The following is a 21,179-nucleotide window of genomic DNA, read 5'->3' as shown; positions in this document are numbered from 1 at the left end:
GCGAAAAGAAAGAGTGCTTGAAAGTGGCTTATCGTTTTTTTGGAAGTGTTACGATTAAATTGAGAAGAAAAGAGATACGAAATTACGAGGTATGTTGGTTTAATTAATGTAGTACAGTTTTCTTTGGGCGCAAGTTACAGGATGCGGCGTATGGTATGTGTTTGATTTTTAGGGAATTTTGGGTTTTTATAGAATTTTATTGACGGCTAAATTCAGGCAATATTTGGACTCATAGGGAACGGATTTGGCAATGGAATCAACTGTGAACGGATTTACGATTTGGTTACAACCGATATGGAAAAAACAAATTATAGGATAACATGTGTATAAATATATAAATTTTAAATAATTCAAGAGTTTTTAAAGAATATAAAACGTAATTGCTAAATCCTACACGCAATTTTACTTTATCCTACACATTTTGTCACCTTTTTCCCTCACTACCCTTCCTCTTAAAAAAATAAAAAAGTACTCTTTTTCCTCTCCCTCCCAAAAACCTAACCAAGTCATATAACTCCACTCCATTTGCGGTCAATTTGTTCGAAATTGCCACTGCAACCGCCGCCGAATACCACTTTCATCGTCGATTATCTGATGATTTTGCTCTTTGTGCTCTAATTTCTTCCATTTCTTGAGTTTGATATTGTTTTTGGGGCCCTGAAGGATTTTAAAATCGATCGCCGCTTTTACTCCGAGCAACGACGCCGTTAATATCCCAATTTTATGATTAATTGATAAAAATCTTAATTAGTAAATCACACAAATGCTTGATTTTGATTACTGCGGATTTAAGTTTCTCCTTCTAGTGTTTCAAATGGGAAATTATGATGATAGAGAACATGAGAGACATGTATGAATGCAGAGAATGCATGATTGATCAAATCTCCTAATTAATTGATTGGTCTGATGTAATTGAGCGTGGGTGTGGTGGACACGGGAGGGAAATGGCGGTTGCTGGTGGATGACGTGGGTGGCTGAAGAGGATGGCGGGAAGGGGGTGGCTGGTGGTGGCCTCTTCTCTCTCTTTCTCAAGGGTGTTTGTGTGTATGAAATGAAAAGGACAAAGTTGGAAAAAGTTGAAAATTTTGTGTAGGATTTAGTAAAAGACGTGTACGATTTAGCAAGTCCCTATTAAAATTGTCCAGAATCCGAGTATTGAGTATATGATATGATATTTTAGTTAGATTAGTATGAGAGTTTTTAGGTAAACCTAGACATATTTTGTTTATAAATAAATAGATAGACAAGTGTATACTCAAAAGGATTTTTACAAAGAGATTTGTACCATCGTCTCTACACTTCAACCTTAAACCTCATTAATAAGGCATAAAAAGAGTGTGTGAGGGTGGTAATTGAACGATAATAAACCAATCCGTATGCATACGGGGTATAAGAAATTTCCGGATATAATATCTGATATAAAATAACTACGAATTTTACCAAATTGATGTAAAATTAGTATAATTTTTATAATTGATTTTGGTTAATAAAATTGCAGCGGAATCAACGTGTTTTTGTGTTTTAGTTTTGTATGAGATACACAAAAATAATAAAGATATGGAGTGAATTGCTCTCCGTCCTCGCAAGAAATTTGAAACAACACACAACTAACATTCAACCTCGCGAGGATGAATGAGTATTATCTGTCTCTCGCAAGAACGAAATAATCGACTTATATATAACTCGCAAGCTATAAAGAACAACTCTCTCATTGATTTGGGACACATTTTGACTAAGTAAAACTTCATCCTCATTATCCTCTAATGCTCCCGCATCATTTTCCCCTTATATTTTTGAAAATTTGACCTCAAATTTTGAAGATATGTGATGCCACCCGGATCAAAAACAAATCTGCAAAACTTCGTGGTAAGAACTCTTAAAGGGAAGACAAACTTGATTTTGCACACTTGTGATCTCTGCTTTAGTTCATCATCTTCTATGTAGATCGGTTTTTAGCTTATCTACCTTGTTAGATATGTAGTTGCAGCATGCATCATAACAGAAAATCCTCTTGTATTCGTGCCTTCCTCTCTTATGCTTTCCTTTCTCGTGCTTTCCTTTCTTGTGATTTCCTTTCTTATGCCTCCCACCCAGCACCCTTCATGCACAATTATAACAAAATCCAAATAATAGTTGCTCGAAACAACAAGATCATCATGAGCATCCATAAGAATTGAATCTAACAAGAAATAAGAATTTCCACCATATAGTTTTTTATTTATGGATATATCAAGTGGAGATTGACAACGTTCTTCTTCTTGAAAATCGATCTCATAAAAGTTCATAGGAGTTGCAACTTTGAAGCTTACAACATCTAAAGGCTCATCACCATAATCGTCAAAATTTGGTGGCAAATCGAAATTTAAAGAAGAATTACCTTCCACCTATATTTCTTTAGAAAATAGTAAACTCTCAAAGAGCTTACCAGGAAGGTCTAGATAAACTTCATCTTGGTTAGTGTTCCATCTTCTTGCCCATAAATATGATTTTCCCAAGACAAATATACTAAGAAGTATATTTTAACCTGTCTCTTATGCCAATTTGATATAAAATAACCACGAGTTTTACCAAATTGATGTAAAACTAGTACAATTTTTATGATTGATTTAGGTTAATAAAATTGCAGCGGAATTAATGTGTTTTTGTGTTTTAATTTTGTATGAGATAAAACGAAAACAATAAAGATATAAAGTGAATTGATCTCCTTCCTCGCAAGAAATTCGAAACAACACACAAATAATACTCAACCTCGCAAGGATGAATGGGTATTATCTCCTTCTCGCAAGAACAAAATAATCGAACTTATAACTCACAAGCTATAAAAAACACACAAATAAAACTTCATCCTTGTTATTCTTTAATGCTCCCGCATCAATATCTATCTCAGGGGTGCATGTAAACGAGCAAGGGACTTGAGAATTCGAGATTGATCCAATTTGACTATGTAAGTCTGGACTCGCACTAATACAATTAGGAGTGGTAAAAAATTTGGTGGTGTTTGTTGGTGTTGGTGTGGTGTCTAGGAGTTGGGGAAGGTGGGTTTCAAAGAGGGGGGGCAACACTAGTGTAGGTGGTTGAGGATGGTGGTGATAGGTTTTGGTTAGTTGTTAATTTTAACTCTTGTGTTTTTTTAATTTCCTTTATTCATTTCATATCAAACAAGTAAGTACATTGAAGGGCCGGGAAACCCTTTCCTTTCACTTTATTCCCTTTCTGATTTTCACTCCCTCTTCCAAGTGTTAACCAAACTCCCCTTAAATCGTTATTAAGTTCTACTAAGAAGCGAAAAGTTTGACAATCATTGTTTATCCTATAATCACAAACACCTATCAAACTTTTTATCCAATTATTCACCTAAAAAAGTATTTCGTTAATCCAGTATTCTATTAAAACTTTTATTTATATACAATAAGTTAAGAGCTTGATTTTCATTAGTCTGTTTAAATTTTGTTATCACAAATAATATACTGAATAGTACTCCATAATTCTTATAGCAAATTTGTTCTAAAGCCATGTTCTATGTTTAAAATGAGTTATACTACATACATATTTCTTAAACTCATTATTGCGTGTGTTCTCACTAAGAGATATTTAACTGATCAAGAATATGCTCCTTATATAATCAATTTCCATGGGTTAACATCGAACCTCTAGTCTTATTATAATTAAGAATACGTACATTTTTAAACGTAAGCAATACTAAAGGTAGTTAATAAAACTTGTGGACATACCTTTTCAAACGTGGAATGTTTAAATACGTCATTCGGCATTAAGTTATTATTGTTTGTGCGTGGCTCCATGACTTTTAAATCTTATCACTGTGGCTCTGACTATTAAACCATATTATTTTCAGTAAACATTGCTTAAGCTTGCCGTCAGTGCAATCTCCTCATTTACTACTACGTCACCATCTCTACACCACTAACTTTACCCAAAATCTCATTAAAGACGGCGATTTCCGTCACAAGCTTGTAATGGATACCGTTTCATCTCACAAAATACCCATGAGATGTGAGTGCGGAAACATATGAGGTGTGCCCCACCTTGTCCCCTCTCCCTTTTTGTGAGAGGTCTTTAGCTTGTGACGGAATTAGCCCGTCACAAGCAAGACGTTTTGCTAACTTTATCTTATTATGTATCTACAAACCAAAACCATTCAAACAAAATATTTATCTAACACAAGATTATTAATAAGCAACGGAAAAAAAACAGATACATTTAGTCAAGTAATGTGAGGAAAAGTGTTATTAATTTTATAATGGTAAATCTAGTACGTGATAGGTTCTGATATCATGTAAAAAACAATCTCAACTAAAAACTCAAGGTATGATTAAGAAAAATTCTTGTGTCTCACGGAAATACCGTCCTTCTTACACCTAAAACTAATCCACTAAATAAAATATTATAAAAGGTTAGGTATAAGGAATATGGTCCTCCCGAAGAACACAAAATTTTTTCTATGATTAATAACCTCAATTAATGGTAAAGTCAAATTAATGATAAAGTAACCATCTTCCAAATCAACTTACCCTTTTGGGTGGGCATCAATCAATTAATGACCTCAACCTCCATGAAAACTACACCTTGCTTGTTTCACTAAAACAAGTTCCAGTCAAAACTCAAAACCTAACAAACAATACAACACAAACACCAATTCCCTTTACATAAATTCCCATTTAACACGACACTAATCATCTTAACCTGAAAGACGAGTCAAATATCATAATACTCATATGTCATACTATATAAGACAAATATATTAATTTTTCCTATGCAATTTTATATACATCGGTAATGTATATATTTGACATGTCTTAAATTTATATCGTCTCACCGTTCACTTTCATCAAAACATCAAATCAATTAAATATAAACTACTATTCAAAATTCAACACCCCAAACAATTCAACTTTTCCATGCTCCAATATCACTTTCTTACAAAGCATACAATAAAAGCATATTCCACCCCCTCAACATAAAACGACCAACTTCACTCCCTTTTTTTTCCAATCACAATTCCCCATAATATTTATTTACCGAATTACCGGAAACTACATTTCCGGTAACCGGAAAAAATGGCCTTAATCAACACCGGCAACATATTACCACTGTTAATATTAACTCTCCTGATTTTACCCCAACATTTACAGTCCTTCCCTTTCCCTAAACACCATGGTAAAATCCCCGGTCCGATAAAAACCTTAGTGGTTCTAGTCATGGAGAACCGGTCTTTTGATCACGTGCTCGGATGGCTCAAGTCGACCCGACCCGATATTGATGGGTTAACCGGATCCGAGTTTAATTACTTGAACGCCTCTGACCCGAATTCTCCGAAAGTTTATGTCAGAAACGACGCCGTTTTTATTGATTCTGACCCGGGTCATTCGATTCAAGCTATTAGGGAGCAGATATTTGGGTCGGATACTACTACCGCTGACCCGGCCCCAATGAACGGGTATAGTTCTCTCTGTCTCAGTCATTTATTTACCTTTTATTACCATGTTTTGTAAATATCTCCCTGAGTTTTACCAATATCGCCTTTCTTTTCAAGTTTGTTTGAAGTATAGATTAAGTAAAGACTATAACGTAAAATATGGAATTACTGTACATTAATGAGTGTAGATTAATGCAAGTTCACATTTGTGACGGACTCTATGTGATCATTTTAATGAGAAAATGTGACCATTATTTGATAGTTAACATTTTATGAGGGGTTAAGTCACTATTTGGGACCGTCGTCACAAGAGAGAGACCAACTGGTAGATTAATTAGTGTAGGTCTTAGTTAAGAACTCTCCTGACTCGGGTTTTATTTGCACCTTATTTAAATCGGTTGTGAGTGTCGTTTTAACTAGGACGGTGTTAATAGATTTGCAAAGCGGCCTCTCACAACAAGGGAGAGGGGACAAGGTGGGGTGTGAGAAGGGACAAGGCGGGGCACCCCATGTGCTTCCCCACTCACCTCTCATGGGTATTTTGTGACGGATATCGCCGTCTTCAATGAGATTTTGTGATAGATTTGTGCTAAAACTTGGGTATTGTAATGCATTGTATCGTACTGTACTCCCCTCCTCTACATAATGAAATGATCTTCCTCATCTATTTTACGCAGTCTTCAATGCGGTGGTTTGATTGTTATTTTCGACAAATATATACCACATGTTTTTTTTTGAAAATTTATTTTAGTGGAAGATTATTTTTGAAACTAAGGTAAATATCTTAGTATTAAATCAGAATGATTTGGCATTTTTTTTTACTAATTTATGGTCAAACTTTGACTCTAAAGTGAAGAGGGAGTATTGAATTGTATTGTAATGTATTGAATTGAATTGATTTGACGTTAATATTGTCGTAAGTATGAGTGATATTTAGCGTACAGTTGGTCTTTCTTGTAATGGTCACAGTGTGTGATGGCCACAAATGTGACCACTTTAAATACAAAGTAACCACTCAAAAAATGTTACCTATAAGTATCAAATAATAGTCACATTTTCTCATTAAAATGGTCGCATTTGGGTCCGTCACAAATGAGAATTTGCATTTATTGTATTGTGTTTCCTAATCTTTCTAATGTTCTACTTACAGGTTCGCCCAACAAGCCCAGTCCATGTCGCCGCACATGCCTGAAGTCGTCATGTCCGGTTTCAAACCGGATTTATTACCGGTCTACACCGAGTTAGCAAACCAGTTTGCGGTGATGGACAGGTGGTTTGCTTCGGTTCCAGCTTCGACTCAACCGAACCGGTTTTATGTTCACTCTGCCACTTCACATGGGGCACAAAGTAATGTGAGGAAAGATCTTATTAATGGGTTTCCGCAGAAAACAATATTTGATTCACTTGACGAAAATGACCTTAGTTTCGGAGTTTACTACCAGAATATTCCTGCTACTTTGTTTTATAAGAGTTTAAGGAAGATTAAGCATATTACAAAGTTTCATAATTTTGCGCTTAAGTTTAAGCTCCATGCGCGGCTTGGGAAGTTGCCTAATTACGCGGTTATTGAACAGAGGTAATGTTTAGTTCGTGTTTATGATATTTTCGTTTGGTTGATTATGGACTTGGATCGTATTTAGGTGAATTTGGTAAAAAGTGTCAGGTTGTTACTTGTTAGTCGTATCTATGGTAGTGTCGTTTGGTTGATTAAGCAATTTAAACCTATTTATGAGGATTTGGTAAAAATGTGGGGTTGTCACTGTAGGAATTTAATTCCACAGGGACTCAGCTTACATGTTAGACGTAAAACTTAGTTTGTTGGTCTGTGTTTATGTTGTGATATTGAAAAGATTTTGAATGTTTTATGCAAATAGAGAGTAATATATGCGGGAGTATTGTGGAAGCTCATTTCTAATTGGGTGACTATTTCCATGGGAAGTGCATCGATAATTGATTACAGGAACATAAGCAATAATCCCTTTATAGCTATAACTTATGTGGATTAGTAATAATTCTGGGTGTAATAGGTCTTACCCTTTAGCTTCATAGTTTGGTGTTTCATGATGTAAGCATTGAGGATTTATTATGCAAATATGGAGTTAGGCCTTGTAATTTTGGACTTATTTCAGCACGTTCAGTTCATGTCATGTCACGTACTCATGTCCATTAAGTTCAACTCGGTTAAAAAAACTTGTTCAAAAGAACAGGGGCATTCTTCTATTTTGTAAAGATAGGTTTTCCCAGAAGCCTCAAATTTCCAACTTATCGAATTTTCTGAAGTCCTACGTTTGTTATGATCACCGAATGCTCACCTATAAATGCACAACATAAGTGACGAAAAACATTTTCCTTGCTTAAATAAGATGTTTATACCAACGTGATATATATGATCTATCAGGTATTTTGACACGGATTTGCTTCCGGGGAACGATGATCACCCCTCGCATGATGTGGCAGAAGGACAAAAATTTGTGAAGGAGGTTTATGAGACATTGCGGAGTAGTCCACAGTGGAAAGAGATGGCATTGTTGATAACTTACGATGAACATGGTGGTTTTTATGACCATGTTCCTACCCCTGTTTCTGGGGTTCCTAACCCTGATGGTATTATTGGTCCGGACCCATGGTATTTTCCGTTCGACCGGTTGGGTGTTCGAGTCCCCACTCTACTCATTTCGCCTTGGATTGATAAGGGCACTGGTGAGTTAATGAGTATCTTTGCATTTCTGTTGGTTTTGTGATGGTTTAGTAGTGGACTAGTGATATGTTGACTTGCTGGTTTTTGTTGTTTTATGAATGCTCGGATTTTAGGACCACTTATTTTGAAAGAGAATAAAAGACGGGTACCAAATTTACCAATATTTGGGATTTTAGTGGGATAAATTGAATATTGAGGAATAATGTAGCCAGTACCTTAATATTAAGTGCCTCTGTCTTAGTATGTGAAGGCGCAAGGCGCACTGAGACGATGAGCCGCGAGGCGAAAGCATGCGCCGTATAGACGCGACACGCATTGATATTAAATGAACATTTATATTAAAGAATAATTTTTTGTGCAACAACGGTCCTTTGTTTTAAAAGAGGGCTACATGACTTATAAGTGAAAGTTCAGCATTAGTAAAATAAAAAGTTTGAAAAAAAACAAGATTTAATAGGAATGTGCATTGAGGTTGCCTTGGTGCGCCTTTTGGATCCCATGCACCTCAGACACCATGAGGCAATTTGGCTGGAGCCTTAGTGCGCCTCTCAATGTCGTCACAAGTGAGTCGTAGTTAAATATGGAGTAGTATATACTGGTGCGTAGGAGTTAAGATTCTTTTAGAGGGCATAATTAAGATTAATATGGTATGTAATTGTTGATAACTTGACAGGCCATGTATGTTCAGAAGTGGCCAATAGCACAATAGTCTACAGAATATTAGCATTGTCAGGAACTCAGGATAGTTAAGATAAAATCCTGAGATGCATTCATAAAATAGTTCTGAGTGTTTTGGTTGAACGAATGTCAGATATCCTATTAAGTATTAATTCTATGGATTTTTACCCAAATAAGGTGAATAGAGCTCGTTGATTGCAGTGTATAGTTTTTTCGATTCATTCGATCCAGAAATGATGAACTGTCTCATTCAGACTATTTGGTTTCAGTGGTTACTGCCTGTTGTCTCATTGGATATTTTGGAGATGAGTCTTATTTGCAGCTTCAGTACTGGGTCATGTTTGAATAGATTCTGATGACGCCATTAGTTTTATTGTACGCCTATTTGCTCTAGTGCCTTTCTTTAACTTGACGTGATGTTGGACTTTGATTGCTTTGTTACCAAGATCGTCAATTTCCTGATGCAAGGCTTGGGAAGATTGAGATGCTTATAATTGTGTGAAACTGGCAGTAGAACATTGGGACTTGTTGAGAAATGCAGCTCAGTTCCAAAGCTAGTTCAAATGCAACTTATTCATTTAGATTCTGGAATTATTTGTTTATTTGTTGTCTTGATGCAGTGATTCGGAAGCCAGATGGGCCGACTCCAACCTCAGAATTTGAACATTCGTCAATTCCTGCAACTGTAAAGAGACTTTTCAAATTGAAATCTAACTTTCTTACAAAACGAGATGCCTGGGCTGGAAGTTTTGAGAAGTACTTCTCCTTGCGTGACACCCCTCGTGAAGACTGTCCAGGTTGGTGCAGAAGCATCTTTTCTCTTCCCTTGTGTTGAAAGCATTAATTTCCCATCACTATAGTTTGCTGAAAGTTTTAAATATATTACCAGTGGCACTGTCTTTGTTAGTAGTAACAAAGCCGGAAGTGAAGCATATCACACATTTGCATGTTAATTTGAGTGGCTGTAGGGTACTGCATGTGGCCTTCATTTGGCAAAGGACTACTTTTTGGAACCACAAACGTGAAAGATGACTTAGCATGTGATTGCTTTAAACTTTTAAAGTGCGGGACTTCGATATAGATCTTAACTGGCTGCTAATTTGTGTGTCATTTCAGAAAAACTCCCGGAGGTTAAGAGAGCACTAAGACCATTTGGAGCCAGAGAAGATGCCAAACTTTCGGAATTTCAAGTAGAGTTGATACAACTTGCATCTCAGCTCAATGGCGACCATGTCCTCAATACTTACCCGGATATTGGCAAAAACATGACTGTAAGTGAAGCAAACAAGTATGCCGAGAATGCAGTTAGACGATTTCTAGAAGCCGGGAAAGCAGCTCTCAGGGCGGGCGCTGATGAATCAGCTATTGTAACGATGAGGCCATCTCTTACCAGTCGGACTTCTGGTGGTACCCACAACAGCTATCTGTGAATCCAATATGTTTTCTAGCATGCTGTAAATATATGTCTATTGTATGTGCTTATTAATTTATTATGCAGCCTTCTCACACTTCAAAGTGAGCCTATACCGGTTCGGCATTGCCCTTGAAAACTATTACTCTGTAAATATATATGTACTAGACAGTATTGTGTAGCCGGCCACAGCAAACGTTTGTGTCTGCGCCGATTGTTTGTAACTGTATTGATTGTGTTACCTTTATTGAAGTTATCTTGTACTGGCACTTTGGCAGTGGTTGAATAAATGTTTGTTCCATTGTTGTTGTGTTAACGTTTGATCCGTCTTTGCCAATTAGATGAGACGTCAAGCCAAGCTTGCATGTAGCTGCCGTTGGATTAAGAAGGTACACATTTCAATATCTGTCAGTAATTTCTGTATTCCTTGAGTCTGTTCTTACTTTTCCGGGAGATATGTTAATGCTTTTCTGGTGCATATGTTTACAATTTTTCGGTGATCCTTAGGAATTCCGATACCTTTCCGGTAAATATGTGTTTTAGCATATTTTTGTGAAATTCTATTAGAACCATTGGCTATTGATTGTTCCAATTTCCAAATCAGTAGTTTTAATGAAAAAACATACCATAGGATATATTTTACAAATCTCGTATGAAATGGTCTATGGTGAGACCAATTCAATCAGCCAGATAATTAAATGGCTCACTAAACTGGTCGCTCTTTTTATTGTATTATTTTATTTTTTATTTTTTATTGTGAAGTAGATATAGTTCTGGTCTTCTGGATGCATACCATCTTGGGTCATTCGGAATAGCCTCTCTGTGTTGCCAACACAAGGGTAAGGATGTGTACATCTGACCCCTCCCCCCTTACCCTGCAATTTACGGGAGTCCTTGAGGTAGCGGTGCAATGTTGTTATTTCGGTTGGTTTCACAAGTCACAAAAAGAACATCTTACAGATATACAGGATATAATTTGAGTGATAGAGCTTGGACTGATAGGAGAGTTATCCTAAAAAAACATGTCTATTTTTGTGGAGAAAAATGCATATAAGTGGTTATAGAAGCCCCATTCGACGCTCCAATGATTTTGGAAGTGGTCCTTAGTATTTATTTGATGTGAATTTATTGTGTCATGTACCTAGTACCTGTTGAGCAAGTTGATTAGATTCAACAATCAGTCCTACTGTCATATATGTACCTCATCCAGCTGCCATTCAACTTGTTACCTAACGCTACAATGACGACTCTAGTTCCCATCGCCTTTTATTAAACTTATCCCCTTTCTTTCTCAGAAAACCATACAGTATAATTCCTCCTACCACCTTTTTTCTCCCGATTTCACTCCTTGTTCAAACTCCATGGCGGTTTCATGGGAAGAGAGCGTGGAAAGCTCAATAAACACCATTTATCTCCTTTTCTCAGCTTATCTTGTTTTTGTTATGCAACTTGGTTTTGCTATGCTATGTGCCGGCTCTGTGCGTGCCAAAAATGCAATGAACATATTACTTACTAATGTTGTTGATGCTGTTGTAGGAAGCATCTCGTACTATGTCTTTGGTTTTGCTTTTGCCTTTGGAACAGGTTCGGGTTCCAACTCTTTCATAGGGACCCATTTCTTTGCGCTCCATGATGTGCCTGACGGTAAGTATGACTATAGTTTCTTCCTCTACCAATGGGCCTTTGCCATTGCAGTTGCTGGAATTACCAGCGGCTCCATAGCCGAGAGAACCCAGTTCAGTGCTTACCTGATTTTTTCGTTTTTCTTATCTGGGTTCGTTTACCCCATTGCGGCCCACTGGGTGTGGTCATCGCCTGGGTGGCTAAGCCCAAGTGGCAATAATCTGTTCTTGGGTTCAGGAGCCATTGATTTTGCCGGAAGTGGTGTGGTTCACCTTGTGGGTGGGATTGCTGGTCTTTGGGGGGCAATTATCGAGGGTCCACGGGTTGGTCGGTTTGATGCATTTGGGAAGCCGGTCATAATGAGGGGCCACAATGCAACTCTAGTAGTTTTAGGAACTTTTTTGTTGTGGTTTGGTTGGTTCGGGTTTAATCCCGGTTCATTTGACGAGATCGTGGTAGCATATCCAGATAGTGTCGGTCAAGGTAATTGGACAGCCATAGGGAGGACAGCAGTGACCACCACATTAGCCGGATCAATGGCCGGAATAACCACATTGTTCGGACAGCGCTTGTTAGTTGGGCACTGGGACGCCCTCGCTGTATGCAACGGTGTCCTTGGCGGGTTTGTTGCGATCACATCAGGCTGTTCCGTGGTTGAACCCTGGGCCGCCATCATATGTGGGTTCGTTGCTGCTTGGGTCTTGATTGGGCTCAACATATTGGCTGCCAAATACCGTTTTGATGACCCTTTAGAGGCGGCCCAATTGCACGGCGGTTGTGGAGCTTGGGGGTTAATATTCACAGGCTTGTTCGCCAAGGAAGAGTTCATCATCCAAGCCTACGACGGAGGCAAAGCTGGTGTGTCGCGTCCATACGGGCTTCTACTCGGAGGAGGTTGGGCCTTAGTCGGAGCCCAATTTGTTGAGCTCATTGCCATTGTAGGATGGGTTACGGTGACTATGGGTCCGCTATTTTACGCATTGCATACACTGAGGCTCCTCAGGATATCAATTGATGAAGAAGTTGCTGGTCTTGACATATCTAGCCATGGCGGGTACGCCTACCATGACCAGATTGAAGAAACGCGTGCGCCTCAGCGATACAACGATTATTTGCTGATGAATAGTTAAACATGTTCTTGTGAAGAGAAATGGTTAAGGTTCATTTGTTTGATTGTTCTCAATGTTGTCACTGTCTGTGTAATGTGATTGTAATTTGTAAATATGGGTCTTATGTATTTGTACAAATATTGCAATTCTCAATAGTGCCAAGGTACGAAGCTATAGAACCGATCTTTTTATGTAAGGTCGTAATTACTAATTAGCATTCTTGTTTCGACTTTACAATCGTGAACGTATATTATAAGTCAGGTAGGGAATACGTTACAACAAAGTTCCAATCAACCACCTGGTGTGCGTGGTTTACAGGCTATTACGTACATCCGATGGGTTTATCCAGTGCGCACCTAAGGTAGCGGTTGCGGGTTCCCTTCGTTACCAAAAAAAGAAAAATTCCGATAAACTATTTATCAAATCAATTCATTTTGCATTTTTAATTCGGGTTACTCATTCATAACTAAGATCTAATTTTAGGTCATATCATACGGTTGGGTCACATTTACTTGATCGTGGATTTGTAGATATAAAAATTTGGGATTCACTTCCACAACACAATCATTCTTTATAGAGGCGGTTTTATAATAAAAGTAACGCTTTCACACTCTCATATACGGAGTAATAGGTACTCCGTATTTTTTTTCTACTTCGGAGTATATGTTTTTATCTTTTCTATTTTTTTTGGCAATTCCGTTCCACAAGACGTATGCTAAGTTTATCCACGGTCTGGAGTTGGGTCTCAAGCTCAAATTTTTGCAAGTCTGAAGCCAAGACTTGGATAAAGTGGCAAAAATTTTATGAAGTCTTAAGTTGGGTCTTGCAAATCCAAGATGTAACGTGAGACTAGAGGTGGCAAATGGGTCAATCGGGTTGGGTGTAGGACGGGTCAGTTTGGGTCGGGTCATTTCGGGTCTATCATACATTTCGGGCCGGTCGGGTCAGCCGGGTCATTTCGGGTAACCTATTGTCGGCCATGTCGGGTCACTTTCGGGTATGGGTCATTTTGGGTCGAGTCGTTTTCAGATTAATGGCTAAAACACTTTAGTTAGTACTCTGTACTATTTTGATTAAGAAATACTACTATTTTACAAATTTAACTATTTATTAAGAATGGTTCTAAACAATGAAACTCTATTTTGATGTATATAACATTAATATGACTTGGTACTTGTCATTTCAGGTCATTTAGCGTCATATTAACTCATTTTGAATCGGGTCAATTATGGGTCGGGTTTTTTCGGATCGAGCCATTCGGGTTGAGTCATTGGGTCAATCAAGGTTCGGGTCGGGTCTGAGTTGGGTTGGGTCAATTCAGGTTTTGGGTCAAGGATATTTGGGTCACTTTCGGGTCGGTCAGCTTTGTCAGGTCTACTTGAAACTGATGAATAGTATTTTGTATGAGTAAAAAGTGGGTTGAATGGGTCCCATATATTTTTATAAGTCTGAAGCCAGATTTTGAAGATAAGACTTTGGTAAGTCTTGAGATAAGACTCACTCAAGACTACCAATAATCTACCCTAGTCTTGACAGAGTCTTAACAAAGTTTTAAGTTGAGTCTTAGAAATCCAAGACTCAACTTAAGACTTTGGGTGAGTCTTGACCCTACCTTAAAGAAAAATTATCTAATGGGTGGATAGCATGTATCCTTTCTTTTTGTTAAAAAAATAAATTGGAGTGGAAAAGTAGAGTCTGAGGTGAGTCTGAGATAGGTCTGACGGATAATGTATAAAGTCTGAGGTGAGTCTGAGATGGGTCTGAACAATAAAGAAATAATAAAAGTTAGTAAAATGGGTGTCTTGGCGAAGGATGGCGCGGCCTAAGGGTACTGGGGGATTGGGATTCCGAGATTTCCGACAGTTCAATCTTGCACTTCTTGGTAAACAGGCATGGCGCTTGTTAACTAACCCAACGAGTCTATGGACCCGGCTGATGAAAGCGAAGTATTTCCCCAATGATGATTTTATGACTGCTAGCTTAGGCCACAATCCTAGCTATACTTGGCGCGGTATCTTGGATGCAAGGGAGGTGTTGGTGCGGGGGATGAAGAGACGCATAGGGGATGGAAGTACGACAAGGGTATGGGGTCACTCGTGGCTGCCTAATACGAGTACGGGTCGTATTATTTCCCCGTGCCCGAATGGCCTTGAGAATTTGACGGTTGCCGAGCTGATGGTGCCGAACACTTCTGAGTGGGACGGGGACAAATTGAATCAGCTGCTCCTTCACTTCGAAGTACAGCGAGTTCAAGAAATCCGCATAAGTCCGACTAAACCGCCTGACATTTGGTATTGGGGATGCGAAAAGGATGGGTTGTATACGGTCCGGAGCGCATATAAAATGCTTGTGGGTGATTTGGGTGACATGGCTTGTGGATCGGACTGGCATAGAGGGAAATGGTTGTGGAATCGGCTCTGGAACTTCTCGGTTTGGCCCCGTGTGAAACTTTTCTTCCGGCAACTGTGTAGTGAAGCACTCGCAACAAGAGCTAACATAACATCCCGGATTGGAGGTGAGTACTCTCTCTGTTCTTTTTGTCATTTAAATGTTGAGTCGAGTCTGCATTTATTCCGAGATTGTAGTGTGGCGAAGTGGGTTTGGAATGGATGACTGACGTGATGGGGGGGGGGGGGGGGGGATGTGAAGGATTGGGTGGAGGGGTGTTGGAAGAAGATGTGCAGGGAGGAGGGAGCGATGTTCATGATAGGATGTTGGGCCATTTGGGAACACCGTAATAAAGTAATCTTTGACAATGTGGAGGTGATTCCGGAGGAAGTGGTGAGACGGGCGAGAGATGTTGCACTGGAAGGGGTTGGGGAGGATGGAGGTGTGAGGATAGGAGGACGGCGAAACGAACAAGGGGACTCTAGAGGTGCGGATGACTCGGGATGGAGACCGGCGCGAATGGGGTTTGTCAAGATAAATGTAGATGCGGGTGTGAAAGAGGATGAAGGAGTGAACACGGGCGTGGTATGTCGGGATGAAAATGGCGAAGTGATGTGGGGCGTGTCGATTAGTCGGAGCCAGAATTGGGAGGTTCAGTTCGCAGAAGCAACCGCGATACTGGATGGCCTCGAAGAAGCAGCTGCACGTGGACTCCGTAAGGTGGAAATTGAGAGTGACTGTTTACCGGTGGTAGAAGCTATTCGAGATAAAAAGCTGGGACGATGCATGTTTCATCAATTACTGGAGGATATTATTAATTTTAGTCTTTCTTTCGAGTCTGTTATTTGGTCTTACGTTAGTCGAGTGAATAATTGTGTCGCTCATGCTTTAGCTCATTGCGTTCCACGAGTCGTAGGAAAGGTTATATGGGAGGATGGTCTTCCATCGTCCGCGAACTCTGCTGTTATGTTTGATCGTTTATTAATTGAGTAATGCCTTTAGGCATTTTTCTTCAAAAAAAAAAAGTTAGTAAAAAGCTGATGTGACAGATTCTTAAGACTTGGGAGAGTCTACTGATAATCTCACCCTAATGCGGAAGAAATAAGGGGGCGTTTGGTTCGTGCATGGGTATGGGTTTGGAATCAGGAATCATACCTGGGTGGTATGGGGTTGGAACTTGATTCCTCATACCATGCGTTTGTTTCAATTCCGAGCGGTATGGGTTTGGAGTTCAATTAAAAGTTAAAATCGGTAAAATAAAATATTTTAAATCTATATAAAATCATGAAAATAAAAATTTAATCAAATAAGGGTATAGGAGATATGATTTACATAATGCCATAATTTTTGTTTCACATTTTTGCTTATTTTAATTTCATTCCCATGGGTATCAAACTCATACCCACCCCCCTCCTTGGGTATGAGAAACCCATACCTCATGGGTTTGAGGTATGGGTATGAAACCCTTACATTTGCCAACCAAACACATGGTATGGGTTTAACTCATTCTAAACCCATACCTCATACCCTTTTCAAGTGAACCAAACACCCCCTAAAAGAGTTGAGTTGAGCCTTAAAAGAGGAAATATGAGACGGTATAATAAGAGGAGACGCAATAAGGAAGACGAGTAGACGACACAACGCAGCAAAGTTGACACAGCTTACACAACATCAACAATTCCTTCAACACACCCGCGCGATTTCTAGGGTTTAAAATACCCCCATTTCTCCCCCAAAATCCCAAATCGAAAACCCTAGATTTTCTTAAAATCCGCGATTACTACTCCTCACTCTCACTCTCACTCAATCCCTGGAATTGAATCGCCTGGTATTCAATTAAATGAATCCGTTAACCCTAGTACGAAGAACACAAAACATAAATGCAAAAGAAGCAGAATTGGGGATTTCCGATGAAGCTTCATGGCATGCTAATTACAAAGATTCAGCTTATGTTTTCGTTGGCGGCATCCCTTATGATCTCACTGAAGGCGATCTTCTTGCTGTTTTTGCTCAGTAATTCTTCTTCCTTGACATTTTAATTTTTATTTTAAGAAATATTATGAAAATCATAGTATTGTCAGAGCTGATTGTTGATTGTAGAGAGCGGAATTGTTGCGTTTTTATGCTTTGTTTATAATTGTTTGTGTTTTTTAGTTGAGGAAATGGTGAATTTGCTGGTGAAGTGATTTTGAAGTTAGGGTTTGGGATGGTGTTAAGGTTTGATGATGTCGATGAGGTTTGATAGTTATCTGTAGTTTAACGGCATCGGCGTAATTCGAATTGCTTCCTCTATCCAAGTCAAATCGTGAACTGTTTTTGAAGTTTTGATGATTGCTAGAAGGTTTGATTGTTTTTGGAAGTTTAGCTGTGTCGGGTTATTTACAGCTACTCCCTCTTTCCCTGTCAATTGTTTACTCTTTAGAAAAGAAATGAATTATTGGGACGGGACGGTGGAGTAATTGATTAGTTGAGGATTAGTGGATTGATACCTGAACTGTCAGAATAAGATTAAGAAAGACATTTTGAAGATTGAGTCAGTAATCCAAAACCAACTAGATTTAGCTGGGATTACTGACTCATTAATCTTTGGTTCTGGATCGTTGACACTAAAAAACTGTGCATTCGCAGGGGTTCTATACTAGTTAGTAAGTAAGTCATTAATCTTTGGGTTTGGATTACGATGGACTAAAGCTAAATGGCTCACTCAAATGGCTGCCCTTTTTTTTATTGTTGTTACGTACAGTCGCTTGATGCAATTGTCAAAGCAATTTTGTTTTAGATCATTTAGAAATGGCCTCATTTTGTTGCTGATACCTGGCCCATAGGAGTAAGTTTGCCCCCATTTGCCTGCATTGTGGGAGCCCTCAAGGCTTAGGCTTCGGTGTAATATTGTTAATTATTTGACACTGTATTCCTCTACCCCGCAATGAGCGGGAACCATTAAGGCGTTGGGTGGTGTAGTTGTTTGGTACAGTATTTCGTTGAAAGGATAAGTTGGTATTAGTGCGATTATTTGGATTTTTTTTGTATATTATGTTCTTGTATTGTCTTCATCTCAATTTGTTGTTCTGGTTTCTGACTTATTATTGCAATCTCGTAATACTCTCTTAAATTATATGGACTGTTGTATAGGTATGGAGAAATCGTGGATGTTAATCTGGTTAGGGAAAAGTCCACGGGTAAATCTAAAGGTTTTGCATTTGTTGCATACGAGGATCAAAGAAGCACAACCCTTGCTGTAGGTCAGATTCTTGTTTTCCATACTTTGGTGGCTCTCATTTGTTAGTGTTCTTCCATCCCAGCTGATGAATCTAAGATTTCTATAACTTTACTGACTCAACTTTCTCTTTCTCTAGATAACCTAAATGGCGCTCAGATAGCTGGTAGAACTATACGGGTTGATCATGTTGCTAACTACAAAAAGAAAGAAGAAGAGGATGAAGAAACAGAGAGACAAAAAAGGGAGGAAAGAGGTGTATGTCGTGCCTTCCAGAGGGGTGAATGCAAGTATGGCGATTCATGCAAATTCTCTCATGATGAGCAAGTATGTTTTCTATCTTTAATGATAATTATATATCTGTTGACGTCGCTGACAGACTTTTTCTCTATCAAGTAGGAGTAGTTCGTATTAACACATCGAATAGACTAGGAATCTCTGTTTTATTTTTTGGTTGTGATAATGCCTATCTTTGACAGGCCTGATAATATACTTCATCGACATTTTTTATGGGAACAAGGGTACTTTGAGCTGGGCAACCAGTGTAGGATTTGGAAACTTTGGTAGCTGAATTGTGAACTGTTAGCAAGAAGTTTCATTTATTGAATCGAGTCTGCTTTCCTCTGACCCTATGTACTTCGTAATAACTTTCATTACTCTTATTGGGTTGATAAGATAAATTTGTAGCGCATTCTGTGAAAAGATTTACTTATAGAAAATTTTGGGTTATCATTCACACACACAGTAGCCCCTCACCCTCAGTGAGAAGTTTAAACTCACCCTTTTGCTGTTCAGGGTTTTCTGGGGAATTGTCGACTTCGTAACAAAATACTTTTGATCCGTATATTTGGAGGCTATAGTGAGTGGGAGTATTTGTGATGCTTCATAGTGTATGGTTTGTTGATTACGGTGTTTTGTGCTTCTTCTAAATGTTCAATTGATTGTTCTCTTTTTATCTTTCTCCTTGGTGGCATGTTATCAGTATAAACTTCTCTTATGACAGTTAAGTTATCAACTCCTAAGCACTGCTTATTTTTCTTGTTTCTTTCCTCTCTTTAGAGAGCTGCAGACACTGGATGGGGTCCGGAGGAGGAGAGAAAGGCGAGGTCGGCCCTTGACAAGCTTGACAAACGTTCAACAGATCATAAAAGATCACGTGATGCTCCACCTAGTCGTGCTCCTGAGGAAAAACGACATAATGCTTATGATAGGCCATCTTTTGCTGAAAAGAAAATTACTAAAACTGACGAGGACATTGGTGACAGGGCCAAGCCCTTAAAATACGAAGATCGGGACAAACGAACTGTTGAGAAAAGATCATCAAGGTATGAACCAGAATCAAAAAAGTCTAGAGATCGTGATGAGAAGGAAGAGATGAAAACCAAGAGGCACGATTCACAAGGTAGGGACACTCGAGACGAGCGGGATAGAGACAGGAGCAGAGATCGGGGGAGAGACAGAGACAAGGATGTGAGAGCCAAAGACGGAGATAGGAAGAAGCAATCATCCCAAACTAGAGACTATCCTTCTAAACATCATAGAGACCATGAGACTGAAAATTCCCGGCAAGGTAGACGCGACGATGATTACCATAGATCACGTAGATAGTATCATTGGGAAGAATTGTTTCAACTGCTGGATGAGGATTTATCGGTGCTTGCATCTGGGTTTTCGTAGTGGAGATCATTCAAGGTATTTACGGATCAACACCTACTTGTGTTCATTTTGTTCTACTTTCTATGGCAGCAGAAGAGATGAAGATTACATCATACGCAAATTAGTTGACCCATCATTTTCTGTTATTTTAGGAGGGCCGACTAATGACAGATGAGTTCACGAGTATATTATTGTTAATTGTATTGTCATTTTGTTAATTATCTCTGGAAATTGGTTTGGTCAGTTCGTCATTGGTCTGAGTTTTTCTTTTTAACTTTTAAAAAAGTTTTTTCTATGTGGTACCCTGTATTTTTTTGAATTCTACGTGGTACCCCAGTGTTTATGAAAACATCAGTGGTACCCTTAAAGTTAGTAAAATGTTCCTAAAATACTCAAACTATTCAAAATTACGTTTTTAATCAGTTAAATTTTGTAAAGAAAATATGTTTACAATTGAGTAAACCAGGTTTATGTTAATTGTATAACAACAAATTATTTTCGAAAAATCAATAAAAAAAATGTTTAAACTGAACATTTAAAAGAGGCAATTAGAGAAGTTTGGGTATTTTAAGATGTTTTCATTAAGTTTTAGGGTATCCTTGATATTTTTGAAAAGCGAAGGGTACCACGTAGAATTCAAAGAACTACAAGAGCATCACGTAGGAAAACCCTTTAAAAAATAACTTAAATTAGGTTGGTTATCATGAAAAGGTATGCAAATAATTGAGACGGATGAAGTAAATTGTTATGTCCAAACCCTTTCACAACACAGTTATATACATCAACCAGAATGTTTAATATATAAATTTTCCATTCAAAAAAATATATACGGAGTACAAATTTACAACAGCAAAAGTAAAAAAAACTTAACCTTGGATGAGATTATGTATCGTTGCGGAGTACAAGAATTATTTATAAGATTTGCTTCGACTTTGGATCAAAGTTAAGCGATCAATTACCAGAAT

The 21,179-nt window shown here is 38.4% G+C and overlaps 4 protein-coding genes across 4 annotated transcripts; all 4 read left to right on the top strand.

The window, feature by feature from the left end:
- Positions 1-4,896: 4,896 nt before the first annotated feature.
- LOC141615663 (non-specific phospholipase C1) lies at positions 4,897-10,537 on the top strand. The gene is made up of 5 exons (XM_074433811.1): positions 4,897-5,455; positions 6,585-7,010; positions 7,833-8,134; positions 9,431-9,607; positions 9,927-10,537. The coding sequence occupies exons 1-5, from the start codon at positions 5,076-5,078 to the stop codon at positions 10,238-10,240; spliced, it is 1,599 nt and encodes a 532-aa protein (XP_074289912.1). The 5' UTR covers positions 4,897-5,075; the 3' UTR covers positions 10,241-10,537.
- A 425-nt stretch (positions 10,538-10,962) lies between these two features.
- LOC141615679 (ammonium transporter 1 member 3-like) lies at positions 10,963-13,164 on the top strand. The gene has a single exon (XM_074433812.1). It carries the CDS (start codon positions 11,583-11,585, stop codon positions 12,972-12,974), a length of 1,392 nt encoding a protein of 463 aa, XP_074289913.1. The 5' UTR covers positions 10,963-11,582; the 3' UTR covers positions 12,975-13,164.
- A 2,465-nt stretch (positions 13,165-15,629) lies between these two features.
- Positions 15,630-16,334, top strand: LOC141590472 (uncharacterized). Its single transcript, XM_074411066.1, has one exon. It carries the CDS (start codon positions 15,630-15,632, stop codon positions 16,332-16,334), a length of 705 nt encoding a protein of 234 aa, XP_074267167.1.
- Positions 16,335-16,967: 633 nt separating this feature from the next.
- Positions 16,968-20,463, top strand: LOC141615647 (zinc finger CCCH domain-containing protein 25). Its single transcript, XM_074433809.1, has 4 exons — positions 16,968-17,354; positions 18,474-18,583; positions 18,698-18,885; positions 19,618-20,463. Exons 1-4 carry the CDS (start codon positions 17,182-17,184, stop codon positions 20,164-20,166), a joined length of 1,020 nt encoding a protein of 339 aa, XP_074289910.1. The 5' UTR covers positions 16,968-17,181; the 3' UTR covers positions 20,167-20,463.
- Positions 20,464-21,179: the final 716 nt, after the last annotated feature.

The sequence above is a fragment of the Silene latifolia genome, chromosome 1 (genome assembly GCF_048544455.1).
Source record: "Silene latifolia isolate original U9 population chromosome 1, ASM4854445v1, whole genome shotgun sequence".
Lineage (NCBI taxonomy): Eukaryota > Viridiplantae > Streptophyta > Magnoliopsida > Caryophyllales > Caryophyllaceae > Silene > Silene latifolia.
This window is presented reverse-complemented; position numbering and strand designations above follow the sequence as displayed.

What these genes read in the sequence shown, in the direction of transcription:
- LOC141615663 (XM_074433811.1), top strand. Translation starts at nt 5,076, where the DNA reads ATGGCCTTAATCAACACCGGCAACATATTACCACTGTTAATATTAACT. An exon ending in GACCCGGCCCCAATGAACGG is followed by an intron (nt 5,456 to 6,584) that starts GTATAGTTCTCT and finishes TTCTACTTACAG; the next exon opens with GTTCGCCCAACAAGCCCAGT. An exon ending in TACGCGGTTATTGAACAGAG is followed by an intron (nt 7,011 to 7,832) that starts GTAATGTTTAGT and finishes ATGATCTATCAG; the next exon opens with GTATTTTGACACGGATTTGC.
- LOC141615679 (XM_074433812.1), top strand. Translation starts at nt 11,583, where the DNA reads ATGGCGGTTTCATGGGAAGAGAGCGTGGAAAGCTCAATAAACACCATT.
- LOC141590472 (XM_074411066.1), top strand. Translation starts at nt 15,630, where the DNA reads ATGTGCAGGGAGGAGGGAGCGATGTTCATGATAGGATGTTGGGCCATT.
- LOC141615647 (XM_074433809.1), top strand. Translation starts at nt 17,182, where the DNA reads ATGAATCCGTTAACCCTAGTACGAAGAACACAAAACATAAATGCAAAA. An exon ending in CTTCTTGCTGTTTTTGCTCA is followed by an intron (nt 17,355 to 18,473) that starts GTAATTCTTCTT and finishes ACTGTTGTATAG; the next exon opens with GTATGGAGAAATCGTGGATG. An exon ending in AAGCACAACCCTTGCTGTAG is followed by an intron (nt 18,584 to 18,697) that starts GTCAGATTCTTG and finishes CTCTTTCTCTAG; the next exon opens with ATAACCTAAATGGCGCTCAG.